This window comes from Siphateles boraxobius, unplaced genomic scaffold (assembly GCF_051911475.1).
Source record: "Siphateles boraxobius isolate OS27281-9 unplaced genomic scaffold, OSU_SipBor_1 12, whole genome shotgun sequence".
In the NCBI taxonomy this organism is placed as follows: Eukaryota; Metazoa; Chordata; class Actinopteri; order Cypriniformes; family Leuciscidae; genus Siphateles; species Siphateles boraxobius.
Window position 1 is genome coordinate 19322342 of NW_027508722.1, and position 16578 is coordinate 19338919.

The window sequence follows — 16578 nt, forward strand, 5'->3', positions numbered from 1 at the left end:
CGTCAACTGAAAGAGAAAGAGAGGGAAAGGGAGGAAAAGGACAGAATCTAGGGCACAGCTACTTCTGGAAAAAAACGTCTGTTGTTTCATTAACAGGCACATTTCTATCAGGGTCACCTGCGAATAGGGTGGTGTGTGTGAGAGGAATTCTACTTGCTGAATACCTTTATCATGACAGCAACTCTTTCGGTTTCACTCCTCCCTCTTCCACAAAGTGTGCTCTTGGTTAAATTTTAACCTGTTGAGATGAGATCTGTTGCGTTGGTGTAAACAAAGAGCCTTTTTGAGAGCAAAGTTCCTGTAAGGCTAAACTATGCCGAGACTGTCAACTTCATAGCCTAAAGGGAAGAAACTGGAATACGAACTCTACCACATTCTTTTTTATAGTGTGTGTGGTTTATTTCTGACTTGCATAAAAACAGGTTTCAGTGATGCATCTGAATCTCAAACAAAAACAATGACAACACAATGACTTTGGAAAATGTTCCATAATGAAGGTGTTTTTGATTTCGTCATCAATAAAGACAAAACCAAGAATGTGCTTCATAACCATAATTAAATAATTAATTAAAACATGCTCCTCCTGATAAAAATATGACTTGGCGGGAAAAAATATCATAGGATACTAATGCACTAACAAAAGATTTTTTTGACGAAGAAGAAAAGTAATCTAAATCATCCAATGATTAATGTTGAAGATTGCCTCACAAGATTGCCACTGAATTGCTAATGAACAGTTAACTATGAAAGAAATACTGCAAAAAGTGAATTACCTTTTTTGAGTTAACATCATGAAATTCAGACTTTCTCAGAAATGCGAGATTTATTTATTGCACTTTTGAGATTATATCTCACAATTTTGAGTTAACTCAGAATTTAAGACTTTTTTTTTTACATCTCACAATTGTGAGTTCAGAATTCAATATGACTGATTCTTATTTTTCATTTGGGTGAAAGCTAATATAGTTATCACTATTGTTATGTTACTTGGTTGTCACATTCACAACATTGTATTAGTTTGATTTTGCATGTTTTCCTTTCAACAAAAACATTATTTTCAACTAATATTAGATGCCTTAACTGCGTGAAAATGATGTTTTGCCCAGCGTACCTACATGTTTTGCTTTACAAAGGGCAAAGATGTAAAAATAGAGCTTTATGTGGATGCTTTGTGCCGCTCTCTTGCGCAGCCCATATTTAGCTCTATTTCAGCTGGCGGTGTGATCTGTGACAGGTTACTTATCATCTAACTCTACATTCACAACCCAGAAACCTGACTGAAAACATTGCAGGAAATGATTGAGCCCCAGAGCATTCAGCACATACCAAGATCAGTCAAATATCGGTAAGACTTTAATAAGCAACCAAATAAAAAAAAAGACAAAATTACAAAAAGACTGCGAAAACATTCAGACAACCAAAATAAATCCTAAAAGCAACGCAAGGCGATAAAGCATTTAGTAGTATAGATGTGTTTTTCTGTCTGTCCATTAGAGTTCAAGAGCACTGCTCAACAGTTTACAGCACAAACACGTTACAGGCATCAATAAACCACTCAGAATAAAAAACAATTAAAGCACAGATCATTTAAAAAAATAGAAAATAATAAACAACAGTTAAATCAACAGGTACAAAACTCAATAGCACTTTACAATATGGTTCAATATGTTAACATGAGTTAATGCACAAAGTAACAAAATAACAATGAACATTTTTACAGCGTTTATTAATCTAGATTAATCTTCATTTCTGCATATACTAATATATATTTTTAAGATTTCAAGTTGTGTAAATTAACACTATCCCTAAATTAAAACTAACCTAGGTTAATAAATGCTGTAATACATATTATTCCATGTTAGTTAATGATACCTAATGCATTAAAAATGCAAACAAATTCAACATTATTTTAAAGCGATACCAATTAAACCAATTAAAACTAGGTATGCTTCATGCTCTCAGCAGTGAAGTACAATACACCAGGATGTGACATTACCGTTTAGTCTTATATCGTGTTTATATATTTATATTATTTACACAGGAGGAATGGTTTGTGACTGGTGACATTAAGGCTTTTAAATGTGTGTGCATGTGTTTACCAGAACATCGAAACCAGACAACGAGAAATGACGACATCGAGGAAACGTAACATCGCGACTCCACACTCTCTGGAAATCTACTTAAACCGTTTCGCATCTCAGAGGATACTTTCTTAATATTCTCAAGGCATCCGTTCCTTCATTACGGAATTCCTGGTGGAGACGTTGAGCTGGAAGGTCAGTGCGTTCTCCTCTAATGAGGAGCTAAAGCGTTCTGCCTCTCAGAGCACGAGTGACGAAATCACTTCCTCTACTCACACATTCACTGATTGTGATCTGACCTTTCAATCAGGATGTAAACTAAGCTGCGTCGAAACCCCGGCCTATTCGGTGCCAGACGGATCAGAACGCGTCAGACTGACCACCCTTTCAGAGGTGAGAACTTCAACTTCTTTCAGTGGCATTGATCCAGACATTGCACTAATAGGGTCAGTGAATCAAGATGGAAGCCCAGGGAAACAACACTACGGTACCCAATATGCCCTCTGATACTCGGGAACAGAGCAGGACACTTATAGACTGTTGGTACAAGGGCAGAGAAGGAATATAAGTGTGTGTGTGTGTGTGTAGTGTCCAATTAAATCACACTGTGTATGTGTGCGAGACCCTGAGAGCCTGGAGGAATAACTCACTGCCCTCGAGTCAGACACCATTTAACACGCTGACTCACTCTCATACACACATACACTCAAAATACACCACATCGAAAGCTTCCATATGTGAATGTGTTTGAACTCAGTAAAGGTAGAACCAGTATTCGATACTAGATTACAGATATAAATATGTGATATGTGCTCTCATATAGTTCTGTAAGCACAGAGCTGTGGTTGACATGCACAACATTCGACCTGGATATTCACCTTGCCCCGCCTTCGTATTTACAACATTTAGAAGTATAGATATTTGTTGTCATTTTTAAGAAAAATAAAATGTGTACATACAGTAGTTTACAAATCACCTCACATCGAACAATAGACATGATCGTTCACTCATTCAACAGCTTCTTTATTTTATTTCCCCTAAAACAAGGCAGTGTATCTCACCGATCGAGAGGAACGTCAATAAAACAAGGAAATAACAGTACGTGATCCATAACTGTGGTGTTGGATGAGAGGTGTATATATATATAGCTGCGTGGCCATGGTAACAATGGACTAGGGCTATAGTTATAAATATAGATTTGTTGGTAACACTTTAGAGTAAGGTTTAATTTGTCAGCATTGGTTAATGCATTAGGTATCATGAACTAACTTTAAACAATATGCCCACAGCATTTATTAATCTTAGCTAAAGTCAATTTTGACATATACATTTCAAGTTCATAAATTAACATGTATCATGAATTAATAACAAACAATAGTATATTAATAAATGCTGTTAGTTCATGATAACTACAACTAATATTAATAGATTGAACCATATTGTAAAGTGTTACATATGTGGCACACCATCACTTCATAAGTTAAACAATATATTTAGTTAAATCCTTCTTTTCCGGCAGGGTTTAAAGGTTCACGGTGAATAAGGATGTGACCCTGACTAGCTGTTTTTATTACTACAGTATTCTGCTACATTGTTTTGTGACTAAATGCATAAGGAAATTGTACATGTGCACGGAAAACAGTAAAATGTGCTGCCATCTTTTCCTGACTAAATGGATTGTGGGTGAGAACGAACACATAATTCATTAATATATTTGATTTGATTAGCCCCGAAACCAAATGATTCACTGGTGAGTCAGGTCACGGGATTGAGATATTGAGTGAACTGTACACGTCATCTCGAGTCACGTTTGACTCTTTCATGATCTACACAATACATAAGGATAGCTTCCATGGAAAGTGCTGAAAGAGATGTCGCGCCGAGGAATGTGCTCCAAACAATCTCAATTAAAATCAAGTTTGAAAGTAAATCAAATTTGAAACTGGTTTAAGTGTGAAATCATTAAACAGAAAATAAAAACCTGTTAAAACGATTACGTAACAGCACAGTGGATTTATATACATAACTTCATGTGTGGGCATGTCATATATATCACGCAGTGTCAACATCTGCAGTTTCGTATTACTCAGAACCTGTCCCCATGACAACCAGAGCAATAATTAGGAATGGAAGCCTGACAGTTTTGCATTTAGTAGTCTCTATTTACTTCACCCGATCCTTCAATGTTTTAATCTGTGCTATATCCACCGTATTAATTCATCCATTCATCAACTCATTCCATCCGTTAATCCTTTTCTCATGGTATTTGATGCCGTAATTTTTTACAATAAAATGAATATTCGTTGAGAGGGGAGAAATGCAACCTTTCTGGAAGAGGTCCACGTTCACCCTTCAAGAACCTCTTTCTGCTCTCCTCTTACACATAGACAGCAGTCCGAGAGATCACAGAGCCATCCCTCTGGGACTCCATGTCATCATCTATGTCATCTTCATGTGGGCGGAGCTGTAGGATGGGTCCACCCCCACCGAAATGGTCATATCGCTCATCCTCTTCTTCCAGTTCATCAAATTTCTTCCTTTCTACCTCATCCATCTCTCTACTAAGCAGGATATCCTCCGCTGTGTGAGTGCGCGTGGTTTCGAGCAGAGCCACGCCCCCCGGATGCATGCCCTGATTGGCCGTTTTCTCGTTAAGCCCCACATCTCCTCTGTAAATGGGCGTGTTGTTGTTCCCGTTGTTTCCGGTACCGTTTTTGCTTGACTTAGCAGAGCCAAAGAGGCGGGTAAAGGAGTCGTAGGGAGCACCGGTTGGCTTGCCGGTGCCGCGGTAACCATGCTGTTGGCGGCGATTATGGGCTACCAGGAAGTAGGCGAGGATACCTAACAGTGCGATGGCCAGAAGACATGCGAAGATCACGCCTGCGATCACACCTGTATTCGGGGAGGGAGGTGATTGCTCTGGAGACAGAAAGGTGAAAAAGAGAGAAAAGAAAGGAGAATTAGACAGAATTAGATTCATGGAAAGGAAATGGAAATTAAATGTTTAAAGAAATAAATCAAAACTGGAGATTTGTTGCCTTTCAGTCATCTTCAGCAGACTAAAAATATCCTGTACTACAGAGATTTATGTCCAATCAAATGCTCTCTAGAATAAAAAAAATTCCAGCCCCCTAAATTAAATATACCACCTGCAACTGACAGGTGGCCAAATCTTGGTTCATGTCAAGTTAAACAAAGGCGCCACCAGCCCTTAGATATGTTCTACAATAGTGGAGATTTTGATTCAAGTGACTTCAATCTTTTGAACCGTTTTGTGAAAAGATGTCAACAATGTTTTTTTTTGTTATATGAATGAGTAATTAAATAATTCACCTTAACCAGTTCGTTAATAGACACCAAAATATCTTATTACCCTTTATTGAAATTTGTGTATACACATTTTACAAATTAATTTTTTTTTAACCCTTTTTCTCTACTTTTTGTGAACGAGACTGACTCGCATGCCAAACTGAACAAATGACATGGCTGACTCTTCAGTTGGTCAGTTAATTCTCGTTCACAAGCAAGATTCATTAGTTCATTCAAGCCCTAGTTCGTTCACTTTGTTCATGTGATGGCTCGTTCAATGTGTTCCCTAGAGTCGTTAAGACTCCAAACAGACACTCGTTCAGTTAAGAGCATGTTTAGTGCATCCAACAACAACAAAAATATCAGAGTCAGTGCATGGAAGGGAAGAACAATTTTTTCACTTAAAAGATTTATTCAAAAACACTGAATCATTCACAAGCATCTAATGTAGGTGTTTTCATGGGGTCTTTATGAGGCCTAGGGAAAAAATATTTCCAGTTTCACACACACAGTCCATCTATAAAATGAAATGTCTGTGTATAGCCCTATTCGGATGGGACTAGTTTTCATGGATTATTATGTTGGAGAAATTTGTGTTTCATAGGCATACTTTGTGATTTAAATTTTAAAACCTTTTGTGCACCAAACTTTCGGACGCTTTAATTTCCATTTCAATACGGATGGAATCAGTAATTAATAAAAGAGCCAAATCGTGGAAACTGCAAAGCCCATTTGATTTTAATATCAGTGTCAGGTAAGATAGCCTACTTGTCTAGATTTCTCTGTTCACTTATGTGGGTTTATTATAAACAGCCACTTCTATAAACCCATGTGGAGTTTGTTTAAATAGGGGTTTAATAATAAATATCAATAAGTAATTCATTAAAAAAAACATATATCACGTCTAGTAAACATGGGTGTTAGTCCCGTCCGAATCGGTACAAGAAATCACAGACGACGGGTGATAAGAATTTGAAGTCAAACAACGTTTAGAAAACTAGTCCAGTCCGGCTTATGTTGAATCAAGTGAATGCATGTGGAAGGGTGACATTTATGTGCAATTCCTTAAGGGGAACTGCCTTCCATAAGGCCAGTTTGCAGAATTCACAATTACAACTGCACAATGAAGAAGGAAAAACAGCACAAGCATGCAGTTTCACATAAAACAGAAAAGAAAGGATGATGGACAAAGGGACGGATGATTGGTTGACGGATGGATGGACGGACGGATAAGAGGAGGCTGGGATTGACAGGGGAGACAGCAGACAGACTCATCGGCCTTGAAGCCACAAACACACAACAGCGCACAGCTTCTTCCTCACTGCCCAGCGAATGCGTGTATGAGATGAGTGTGCCAAGACGTGACTAGCACTGCTGAAAGAGAGCAGTGCATGTGTTAACACCCAAAATAAACAACATCACTCTCTTACGTTTTTCCTGTGCATGTTACACAGCTAACGGGAGAGACAACTGGAACACAATCATGTCTGACTGCCTCAGTCGCAATGTTCCCGTTAGCCACCCACTGTGGCGTACTTCTCTCTCCCACACACACACCTCCACCTCCCACTGGTTCAGCAGGAGTGAGCGTGTTGTTCTGATCTTTGAGTCAATCTCTCACTGCCTGCCTGAGTCCTCTGAATTATACATGACAGTCTGATCATATAGCGGCCACACACACACACATACACACACACACACCCACCCACCCACGGATCTACATGGCTTCATTATCGGATGATTTCACACTCACACACAGCGACGGAGGGGTGCTTGCCCGTGCCGAAGTCACAATCCCAGGGTGTTGGCACACAATCGAAAAGGTGTTCTGAGGGGTTTTAAGCATGTTGCTATGCGATTTCTAGGGCATTCTGAGTGGTTTCTAGCAAAAGCACTGACCAAGAAGCACCAAAATTTAAAGTAGTACCGAAACCATCATTTTTATGCATGTTTTATTCCCCATAGAAAGTTATTAAGGAGGCAGCTTTAAGTTGGCATGATCCATTTTTGGCAGCATTTTTTTTAAATCTTATTTTGTATGATTTATCCAGGCATACATTATTTTATTTTATTTGACCATCATTTTTAATTAAATTGTTATAACTTGATCTTCCGGTGAAACGAGACTTTTCGATAATCTATTCACTCGGTTATACGTCATTATTTGAAGAAAGATCTGCTGCTACTTCTGTTACATCATGACTTTAAAAGTTGATAGTTCACCCAAGCCTTAGCGAACACCACTAATTATATTGTATTAGCACTAATGTAGTCTCTTCATCTTTCTCTAAGTACTGGCAGTATATTCATAAAATGTACATTTTAGCGCTCTGAAAGACTCTAAGTGAATGGCTGAGTGGATGAATGAAGCTCATGGAGCTTTTCTAGACAGACGAGACCAAAAAAAAAAAATCACATCCTCTCTTTTCTTTTTTCCGTCACAACACTGGATGGGAGAGAGCAGGGCAAGGCAGATGAATAGATTTTTTTTCATGACAGCTGGATGGAGAATATGACAGTCTCTAGAGTTAAAAATGAATGATGGAGAATGATGGAGAGAGAGAGAGAGAGAGAGAGAGAGAGAGAGAGAGAGAGAGAGAGAGAGAGAGAGAGAGAGAGAGAGAGAGAGAGAGTTGAATCTAGGTTAGCCTGAGAGCAACATGAGGCACAGTGTTGAGAAACGATTTGGATTCGAAGTCGGATCCCTGCTCTGGCTCCAGTGGTGGAGCTACAAAACATGCTCCGAGGTATCTCTGTACTGCTCTCGTGCTTTCAGGAGGAACACGAGACAAGATCTGTGCGGGCCGACCTTAGTCACCATGGAGATAGTTGCCGGGGGGGCGAAAACAGCCACGCTACCGAGAAGGTAGTGGCCATTTCATGGCTGTCAAAACGGCTGCACTTAAGCAGAACCACTTCACAGCTAACCAACACTTCCCGCGGCGCCCCACAAAACATATCTCCTCTTGCACCTGATTCCTCCACTACATGCCGCGAACACCAACTGAACAACAAATTTTGTCCGCACATGCACAACACAGCCTGGCTCTGCATTACGGGGCTAATTAGCATTTCCCTTCCGCTCTTCCTTTGACAGAGGAGGATAAGAGGCCGGGAGCTGAAACAGCAGTGACTGACTTATCCTCACCGAGAGCCTCTTGTGGGGGGGAGATGGTCGGAGAAGGAGGGTGGGTAGCAGTTTTGGAAGGCACAGAAGTGGCTCAGGCAAACAAAACGAGAGAGTTTGAAGTGAAGAGGATGAAAGTGATGCGAGCGGAAGAGGGGAGGAGAGCGAGAGGATGCACGTGCGATGGGAGAGCCGTAGGTTCCCAGGGGGGATGAAATGCCACCAGCGTTCATCCGCTCCACCCTCCTCGTTTGGTTCAGTCTCTTCCTTCTTGCCCTTTTCTCTTGTTTTCACTCCATGAGAATATGGGAGGGACCAAAATTAGAGGGAAGGCAAGATGTTGTCAGTTTAGTGTTTGGTAGGGGAATGTACATTTCTAAATGAGCAAAGATTTGCCTCAAAGCCGCACAGATCTGCAAGGACACGTATATGTAAGAGAGAGTGAGAGGATAGCAAGGGGAATGGAGGAAGGTAGAAGGCTTTTAAAACCCAAGTTGTGAGAGAAAAGCACCTTTCCTCCACATTACCTAAGAGCTATTAGTCTTGCTCAGCACTAAAGCAGCTCAGTCTCTCCGCAGTCAACCATGTGGATATTTTATTCCATCAGCCTGTCACAGGACATCAGAACGGGCCAGAAAAAGCTAGGAGAGGACAATTTTGCACCCAATGATGGCGATCAAACATAGCGCTCACTATGGCCATAAAAAAGGAAGGACAGGAGTAGTTTACCAGAGGTCACAAATCGAACCCACCCCCACCTGAACACCAGTGATAAAGTCAATAAAGTTGCCATATTCAAATAAAATTTGAATAAAAAATAAAGATAAGATAAAGGAAGAATCCTAATGGAATCAAATAAGAATACTTTAACTTTGATTTAGTCAATAATGACCAGATGAAACAAATGCCCCATGATTACAATTAAATGACATTCATGAAAATATGAAGAGAAAAAAAAGTAACAATGCACTTTTTTTTTAAATAGACAAAATAATATAATTGATTTAAATATTCCAATCATATTATGTTGGGTTATGATTGCCCAATTGAAACACCAGTTTACTAGTGGGCCCAGTCGCTCACTCAAACGCATTTTATATATACAACATCAAAGGTCTGGGGTCAGTAAGAATTTAAAAAATAATAATAATAATAATATTTTTATTCAGCAAGGACACATTAAATTCATCAAAACTTACAAAGACTTTTGCATTGTTATAAAACTAAATGCTATTCTTTTACATTTTCTATTCATCAAAGACTGTAATACTACTTAACAATATTAATGATTTACTGTATTTTTGATCAAATAAATGCAGCCTTGGTGAGCATAAGAGACTTCTTCCAAAAACATGAAAAAAATTCTTACCGACCCAGTGTGTGAGTAAGCTATAACCATGACACAATTTCACGCATTTCGAAATTGCTTTAAAATCAAGCAGCAAGTGATATAATATCTTCAACATATTGACTTTATTTAAAGGATTTCTTTCTGAATACACAAGAACTATGATTTAAACAGAAAACTCTCAAACCACTGTTCAAAAACACCCAAATACAGCTGCACTCAACCCAACCCCACCTAAACACAGTTACATCTGCAATCACACACTCCTCTCTACGGAAAACATTCTTTCGAATTCTACGGAACCTGTCTCACATTTTCCAGATAAACAAAAGTCTCAGACTAAAGTAAGAACGCCACCATAGTTAGGAACAGCTGAATGCTGAGGGATGACAGTGCATGCAAGGTGATCTTGAGGACAAATAGAGTGACGAATAAAACAAACATGCAGACAATGAAAGTGCCAACAAACTGCCTTATGTCTGAACTGTAACCCCTTGCTTGTCTGAAATTTAGTCTAAATTTCCAACTAGTACCTCTGTCACTACCTCACACTCACCCCTGTATAAATGTGTGAGGGGGTCCTGTTATGACATACTAAAGACAGACTCACCCCTCACGAAGACGGTGATTTGATCTCTGCCGTATCCCAAGCTGTTCCTGACCTCACAGATGAAGGTGGTATTTATTGTGTCATCCACCTTCTGGACAGCGAGACGGTTTTCCTGCACCTGCACCGTTTCAGGCATCAGCCCGGACAAACTGTGGGACAACATTCAGACAATATTATCATAACTTTTCAGATAGAACTAAAGCTTAAAATACCTCATGACTATCAGCATTATGTCCGGTTCACTTTGAAACAAATTCTGGCCAAGAACCACACACTTAGACAGGAAGAACCCATCTGACTGACAACAGTTTGTTTTGTCATGCCGTTTAGGTGGGTTTATTTGAAATTATTGATACCACAATAATAGACTGGCACTGAAAAAAGTGTCAGAAGTTGTTTTAAAGCCAGCTGATTCAGAATAGAGAGTGCCATATTGAGATTGCTTTCCATTTTTGGGCTTGTAAATGACAGTTTTGAGTAAAAGCCATGCCACACTGTGCAACATCAACGATGCACATCATAGCCAAGACTTTGGTCCCAATCGTCCAACTGACATCTCACAGAAGTTACCGCACTGTGCAACTGACACTGACTGAACTTTGTCTGATACTGAGATTCTTTGCATAGGCTGGGGGTGTCCTGCTCCTGAAGGGCCAATGTTCTGCAGAGATTAGCTCCTACCTGCCCCAACACACTTGACTGGAAGCTTTTAGTAATCCTGAAGACATTGATTGGAGCAAAACCCGACTGGAAGGTGGCCTTCTAGGAGCAGGACTGGAGATCCCTGAACACACCTGAACCTGCCAATCAAGATCACTAGAGACTTCCAGGCAGGTGTGTTAGAGCTAAACTTTGCAAGTAAGTGGCCCTTCAGGAGCAGGTTAGGACAACCATGCACAAAGTGATCAAAGCCTGCAGATTTTCCTCTATTAAGTCTTTTACAATCCTAGAAAAACAGCAAAAAGGTGCCTAAAATTTTACAGTGTAAACCCGACTTAAGGCTCAGACTAAACAGAACTGAAAGTGAAAAGAAATGCTCACGTTTTCCAAGTGACAGTGGTGGGGTTGGGGTTTCCATCAGACTGACAGGTCAAAAACGCACTTGTCCGGCCCCTGTACCAGTTGTTATCATACCCAACGATCTGCACCTGGGGAGGATCTGATAAAGAAAGAAAGACATAGTGAATAGGTGGATCGAACAACTAGCCTTCATGAATGAGTTTAGCCTTGCACCATTGAAGTCTTGGGTAAATCGAACACTGATACGGTCTGTCAGCTGACTCTATGATGACCTCATTGACCCGTAGCTCATGTTTCTGGTCCAAGCAGCACTGTAAAGCCTCAGAGTAAACTGCTTGATGACCTTTACTAATGTCTGGCATATTCTGAGACACATTACTGGCCTGGACCGATTGAGACATGACTCATTACAGCAATTATTAGCTATAGCAACAGGGAATGCTTAGCGTAACAGCATTTGGATCAGTAGTTGCTGGTGTAGGTAATGCTTTGATTGATATCTTACATTCAACAACAAGTTTCATCGGGAAGGTGTCAGGCTTGGACATGGTACGGTGCGACACTATGCAGCTGATGTCTTTGCCATTATCCGCTGGCTGCGGAGCCAGCATGTAGGTGCTCTGGACGGTGACCGTATTATCTGCATTGTCCGTCTTCATCGGTGGCGTCGTCGCATTTCCGTTAAGCGCCGTGGACCAAGAAATGGTCGCTGCCGGACGGCCATTGGATGATTCACACCGCGCCACAATGACCGGGGTTGTGCCGGCAGTAACTGTGACAGTTGTAGCCATGTTCTTTGGTTTAGCTGTGAGAAAGAGAGAGAGTTTAACATTTATTTGATGCTATAATGTGAAGGAGGGTAAGGGAGGATGAGGGGAGGAAGTGGAGACGGGAAGATCACAGATCGGCTTGTCCTGCCACACGTTAGCACAGCGCTCACATTGTACTCACGTTTCGCTCTGAGAAAGACATCAAAGAGAGGGAAAGGAGAAAAGCAGGGGAGACGGGGAACGACAGGGAAGCGACGGCCTCTCAGCATGATAAGCAGGCAGATCAATAGCGGAGAGAGAGAGAGAAGGGAGGGGGCGAGCGAACGAGAGCCCGGCCAAGGTTACTGCCACATTTCACACACATTAACAGCAGCACAATTGATCTGACAATACCATTTATAAATCCCCTTTAAGCCCACAAACGGACACAGACGTGAGTCTTGAGTATGCGTACACACACATACTCTTTAAAGCAGAATAAGGCTGCAACTTACAAATATTTTATACGCTACCATGCTGTCACTTGTTACCCCCCTTTTTTGCTGAAAAAAGTTGTCAATTATTTAAAAATTTTTAATTAATCTTATTTTAAAAAGAGCCAAATTCCAAGTTGTATTTTATTAATACTGTCAATTATTATATAAAAATGTCTATAAACACCCTCTGGTTTTATTTAAAAAAAAAATCAATTATTTTGTTTTAATCTTTTGATTAATCAGATAAAAAAGGCAATTTCCCTCTGTATTTTATTGAGGGGGGAGGGGTCACTTTTTTATGAATATATTATTAATTATAAATAACAATATATATAATTATATGAATGCATACTATGTATAGTGCTTATGCTATACACATAAATGTATATATAAATCTTTCATTATTTAACTGCTTATTTGTTGCAGCTCTAAAGCAAAGCCCCAAGTTTTAATGTTCTTTTCTCCTGTGCAAACAAACACACATACACACTCACCCAGCATGACCAGTGAAGACACTCCCTGTTCGTTGCCGGAAGGGTAGGTAGCATATTCACAGATATATCGTCCCTCGTCTGTCATCTTCACATCTGTAATCTGAATGGATGGGTTTTCCAAAGTGGGCGGGTCTGTTACAAAACGGACACGCCCAAATAGAGGGGATTTGGTAGGGTAATTTGCCCCAAATGTTGGATGGAAGACTGCGATGTTGGTTCTCTCTACGTCAGTTTGTTCAAAGATCCATGACACCTGCATGCCAGAGGAAACAAATCCAACAGATGATTACAGCACATAAACACTTTCAGAAAGTTCTTACTACAAGCCCAACAAACAAGCTCTTTTTACAAACTCTTGTTTGTTTGGGTTCCACAGCTCTGCTTGAGATTGGCAGGTAACGAAGTTGATTTCAGACCTGCGTGAGCTGGTTTTCGCCTGGATTTGGAAACTGGCAACGCAGCGTCACAGCCTGACCAGGATATGACACCACTTCAGCATCCACCCTCACGCGCTGAGCCAACGACCCTGGAAAGAGAATGAGAAATGACCATAAGAACAGGAAAAGACCTTCACTTCTGTCCAGCTAAATTCAGATGACCCGCGACCACCTCGCCGAGCGCAGCCAGAGAGAAATTTAGCACATACTGGAGTAGTCTAGGAGTTCAGGGATGACAAAATGAGAAATGATAAATGAGGTTACAACCAAACAGCAAGTAGGCCAATGCTTCCGATCTCAGCAAGGGTGTGCGAGAGGGTGCGAATCTAAATGTGAATGTGTGTGTGCAAGCATATGTGAAAGTATCTATGATAAAATAACATTCAGCTTGCTCTCTGCCTGAAGCATTCATCATCCAACACAACCCTGACGGAGCACATTCAGCAGCACACGAGTGTGTTCGTGTGTGCACGTCAGTGGAGGTGTAATGTGGTAAAGAAGTGAAAATTGCACCCAAAACACAGTAAAGTACCATGGGAGTACTGTTTATGTACTGAAAAAAAAAAGAGAAAGGAAAAAACGGAAGCCAGCCGTTGTTAAACAGCCAACAGTGTTAAAACCATTTTCTGGCGAGAAGACTGTAAAGAGAGCTCACAGCAGCCACTTTTATAGTGTTCATCCAAAGCATCACTCAAATGGTGACACTGAAATATAGTGATACTGACAAGGTTATTATAGTTTAGAATTTTTAAATTAGTTTTTGTTTTAATATCATTTTCTAATTTCCTATAAATTTCAGTTTAGTTTTAGTTAGTTTCATTAATGGTTTTGTTAGTTTTAATTTAGCAGAGATAACAGAACACTTCATGTAAAGACATTTCATTTCAGCAAAGTTTAATGTTTGCAGTTTGAAGTTAACTCTTGTGAAAACCTCTTAATAATAAAAATAAAATAATTTTTGGAGGATGAACAAAGAACCGAACAAATGCAACTAAAAAGTAAAAATTATTCAGTCATACTCATTCATATTAAAAATTAAATCTTGTTAAACATGGTATATAAGAAAAAGAAAAAAATATGCGTATGATTATTCTCAAAGGTTATTTTTCTATGATTAATCCTTTCAAACATTATTATTGTATTGATCCATTTATGCTTTTTGTCTATTGCATCTTTTAAAATCACATACTCGTATTCAAATGTTCTACTTTAGTATACTTCTACTCTGACAAATGTACGTCTGTTTCATGACATTGACATGCTATTTGTCTTTTCCGTTTTCTGCTTAGTGTGGTATCTTGTCTATATGTGTGGTATCTTGTTTAGTTTCACATGAGATGGTTATCTTATTTGGAATTAAGGTACGGCTGTATTTGCATAAAATTTAGATATGATGGAAATACTTATTTGGCCCTTTTTGCTTCTGGTTCACACAGAAAGCGTTTTTGCTTTGAAAAACTGAAAAAAATACGCGGGCAGTGCAATTGGGAAAAAGCGCAAGGCCTTGAGACGCGTCTTTTAAAAGTTTAATTTATTTTAACTTGAGTGTGCCGACTAACTGTTGTTAGTTTCATTTAGTTTTAGTTTTTCATTTATGTTGAAATTTCTATTTTATTTCAGTTTTCGAAAATGTTTTTTGACCAATAGTTTGAGACTTAGTTTCAGTTTTCATTTACGAAAATAAACTTGGATACTGAAAATGTTTTTTTGTATTTTTTTTATTTAAATTAAAAGTTATGTTCTGATCTATTATTCTCTCATACTTTTATATTTTTAGAAATAGAAAAACATTAGACATTAGGAAGAGAAACTATTGCAGGTGTTTCTCATTGCATTTTTCATCTTAAAAAAATCTTTCTGTCTTTTATTTTTAGTGAAATTATTTTGTAGGGCAGATTTTCTTAATGGTTTTAATGGTTCAAAGGCAAATCTATTGCATAAAGGTTTAAAACTCTGAAAAACATTTACTGTTAATGATTACCAAATTTGAAATAATGTCATTTCAATAGGGATTTGCGCAAGATTTACCCACACAGCTTTCACATTAGGTTTAAGTTGGTCACATGAGTTTGCAGCATTCGCACCAAGAGAACTGCTTGCTTGAAAGTGACTTCTTTGTGAGCCGTGCTTCATGCATCACTACACTACTGACAATAGAAAATGGAGCAATTTCTCTAGTGTAAATGAGCTTAAGAGTGAGACCGGAATGAAAAAAAAAAAACTACAGTATTGTAGGTATAAAACTAGTTAGACCAGTTTGTCTGCTAACCAGCTGAAAAGACTGAAACTCGCAAATTAAAAAACAAAGAACACAGCTACGTCAAAACAGTGAAGGTGAGAAAAGAAAGAAAGAAAAAGTTATCAAGATGAAGCTTATAAAAGTAAACTTGTTTTAAGAGAACTCTCAATTGCTTCCTTGTTTTTAATCAGGAACATATGATTCAAAAGTCCACAAATATGGCATTCAAAATTTCGAGGTCACAAAGTGATTTGTGACATTGCTCATTTGACTCTGTACAGACCATCAGATGTTTTTCCATTGAAGTTCAAACTTGCGGAGTTCATACAACTTGAGTGCTGTTGCCATTAAAGCAAAAGAGGAAACACAAATACTAAGACCCAAACTGGTCACCTAAACTGTAATGCTAATAATATAACTTGTATAAATAAAAAATGTGTATAAAAAAGAAGAATTTATTTATACAAACTGAAGCATGTTTTTTTCCCACTGGTGGTCTTGTGGACCCCACAGTGTCTCTTTTTTGTCTTCCGCAGGTGCTCAAACTGAGACGTGTGTGTATGTGTGTGTGTGTGTGTGCCCACCGAAGTGATTACTTCTGAGCCTGCGTTTAGCACCGCTGAGCCCTGTTATTGAAAATCTCCCTCTCGCCGCCTCTCTCTGGATG

The 16578-nt window shown here is 39.2% G+C and overlaps 2 protein-coding genes across 3 annotated transcripts in view; one reads left to right on the forward strand and one right to left on the reverse strand.

Annotated features, from left to right (window-relative positions):
- Positions 1-16578, reverse strand: part of LOC143720550 (nectin-2) — a 68354-nt gene that overhangs the window by 27888 nt on the left and 23888 nt on the right. The window contains exons 2-7 of one of the 2 annotated variants that reach the window (XM_077210086.1): positions 13652-13761; positions 13236-13488; positions 12001-12300; positions 11517-11634; positions 10476-10624; positions 1332-5000 (exon numbers count right to left, since the gene is read on the reverse strand). In XM_077210086.1, coding sequence (XP_077066201.1) covers positions 4459-5000; positions 10476-10624; positions 11517-11634; positions 12001-12300; positions 13236-13488; positions 13652-13761 — 1472 coding nt within the window. In that variant the 3' untranslated portion in view covers positions 1332-4458. Of the gene's footprint in view, positions 1-1331; positions 5001-10475; positions 10625-11516; positions 11635-12000; positions 12301-13235; positions 13489-13651; positions 13762-16578 lie in introns of those variants that run through there. The other variant, XM_077210096.1, reaches the window with a different exon arrangement.
- Positions 2390-16578, forward strand: part of g6fl (g6f-like) — a 56596-nt gene continuing 42407 nt past the window's right edge. Inside the window, exon 1 of the mRNA XM_077210073.1 lies at positions 2390-2474. The gene's annotated coding sequence lies outside the window, so the exon portion shown is untranslated. The remainder of the gene's footprint in view (positions 2475-16578) is intronic.